A 1,887-nucleotide genomic window follows, 5' to 3' on the forward strand; every position below is an offset into this window, starting at 1 on the left:
CGGCACAGCCGGGGCACTCCCAGCCCTGCGTGCTGTTCCCCAGGCGGGAGCAGCCCCGGTGGGTGCCCCCGGCAGCGCCAGAGCTGCACAGCACCAGGCCCCAGGGGCGCGTGGGGAAGCAAACGGGTTCGTGGCTGTGAGGACACCGGGCTGGCAGCTCGGCCTCGTCCGGCCCAGCTCCTGTGCTTAGAGCTTCTGCCTGGAGCCCTTGGCGAGGCCGAGATCCCGAGCAGAGCCCCGCGGGGCAGCTCTGGGCACTTACCCCTCTTGCTCAGCCCACTCCCGGCCTGCGGGGCAGAGGCACTCGCTGGCGTCACAGCGCCCGTGCCTGGCGCTCAGCTCAGCGTGTGCCTCAGCGTCCCATGATGGCAGCCTGGTGGAGAAAGGGACATGGAGGAGCCCCTGCTGCCCCGGCACAGGGCAGACCCAGGGCATCCCTCCTCTGCTGACCCCCCTGCCCTCTTGCCCGCTCCTGGGTGCAGCAGAAGCCCAGAGCCACGGGACAGAGCTGGGCCAGGGGTGCGGGGGCAGCCCCTGGCAGGGCACAGCCCTCGCACCTCCCGACCTGGGAGTGGGACAGAAGGACACTCACTGGAAGGGGACGCGGACCCCGATTCTCAGCATCTCGCTTCCGAACCCGTCCTTATCCCGGCAGAGCGGGCACTGCAGCTGGGTGATGCCATCTTGCAGTGCCAGGCCCTGCAGGAGAAACATCAGGAGCGTGAGGGAGGCCCCGGTGCTGCTGAGCCCCCGCCGTGCCCCGGGGGTGAGGGATGGGCTCCCACCTGGATACAGCCCCGGTGGAAGCAGGCGTGCTTGCACACGGGGCACACCGGGATCAGGTAAGGCTTTGGCTCCTCCAGCCGCTCCAGGCAAATGAGGCACCTGGTGTTCTTCTCAGGCTCCAGCCCCAGTGCCTGCTCCGGGCGGCGCTCCGCACAGAAGCACCTGCGGGCAAGAGGACGGGGCTGGGTGAGATGTCAAGTGCTGGGTCCTTCCCTGGCGGTGGGGAGGGGGGGAGAGGAGGTACCTGTACGGAGAGAAGTACTGCGTGACGCAGCCCCCCTCCGTGGCACAGGGGAGGTGGAAGCTGCGTTCACAGCCCGTCTCTCCGCAGGTGATGGTGGGCCCGGTCTTCTTACAGACGCAGCAGGTCTGGAGAAGACAGCTGGGCTGCACCCCGCAGAGCTGCCTGGAGGACGAGGCTCCTGTGCAGGGACCTCTGCGGAGCTGCTGGGAGCAAGGCTCTGTCCCAGCACCATGTGGAAGGGCTGGGGTTTCCTGCTCAGGGCTGGGTGCAGCTCCCGCAGAGCTCTCCTGGCCCAAAACTCCCTGTCCTCGTCAGGTCCTCACCTTCTGCGCTGCGTTCTCGATTGTCCGTATAATATCCCCGCAGAGATACCTGAACAGCCCCCCGTCCTTCTCAGGGCCGCACCTTCTGCGCCGCCCGCTCGACCGCCTGCAGGATGTCCCGGCAGCGGTACCGGAAGAGCTGAGGATCCTCTGCGGGCAGCCGCGAGAGCTGGGTGGCAAAGATCTACAGAGGAGAAGGGACGGGGAGCTGGTGAGGAGAGTGTGGCAGGGAGAGCCCGTCCCAAAGCAGGAGGGACCCCGGGGGGACTCACCAGGCAGAACTCGTGGACGCCGAGCCCTCCTCGGCTGAAGTTGCGCCCGCAGAGCCCCGGGTCCGCCTCTGCCCGGCGGCACAGCACGCACAGGCTGGGGGACAGCAAATGGCAGCGGGAGTGAGCGGGGCCGGGGCAGCGCCCCCAGGGATTGTCCCCAAGGGCAGCTCTGCCCCTGCCCGGCCGGCTGAGGGGCAGGGCTGGTGGCCCCGGAGGGGAAGGGCCATGGCAGGCTGCGGTGCCCCAGCAGGTGCCACTGCCC

The 1,887-nt window shown here is 68.9% G+C and overlaps 1 protein-coding gene across 1 annotated transcript; it reads right to left on the reverse strand.

Annotated features, from left to right (window-relative positions):
- Positions 1–6: 6 nt before the first annotated feature.
- On the reverse strand, positions 7–1,719 carry LOC103780402 (PHD finger protein 7-like; the record flags this gene model as incomplete). The annotated part of the gene is made up of 7 exons (XM_008948073.1): positions 7–134; positions 263–373; positions 593–699; positions 786–948; positions 1,031–1,155; positions 1,436–1,537; positions 1,626–1,719. Coding segments are annotated over 7 exons (830 nt in total), but the record flags the coding sequence as incomplete, so codon positions are not given.
- Between the last annotated feature and the right edge of the window lie 168 nt (positions 1,720–1,887).

This window comes from Merops nubicus, unplaced genomic scaffold, assembly GCF_000691845.1.
Source record: "Merops nubicus isolate BGI_N331 unplaced genomic scaffold, ASM69184v1 scaffold7599, whole genome shotgun sequence".
NCBI lineage: Eukaryota > Metazoa > Chordata > Aves > Coraciiformes > Meropidae > Merops > Merops nubicus.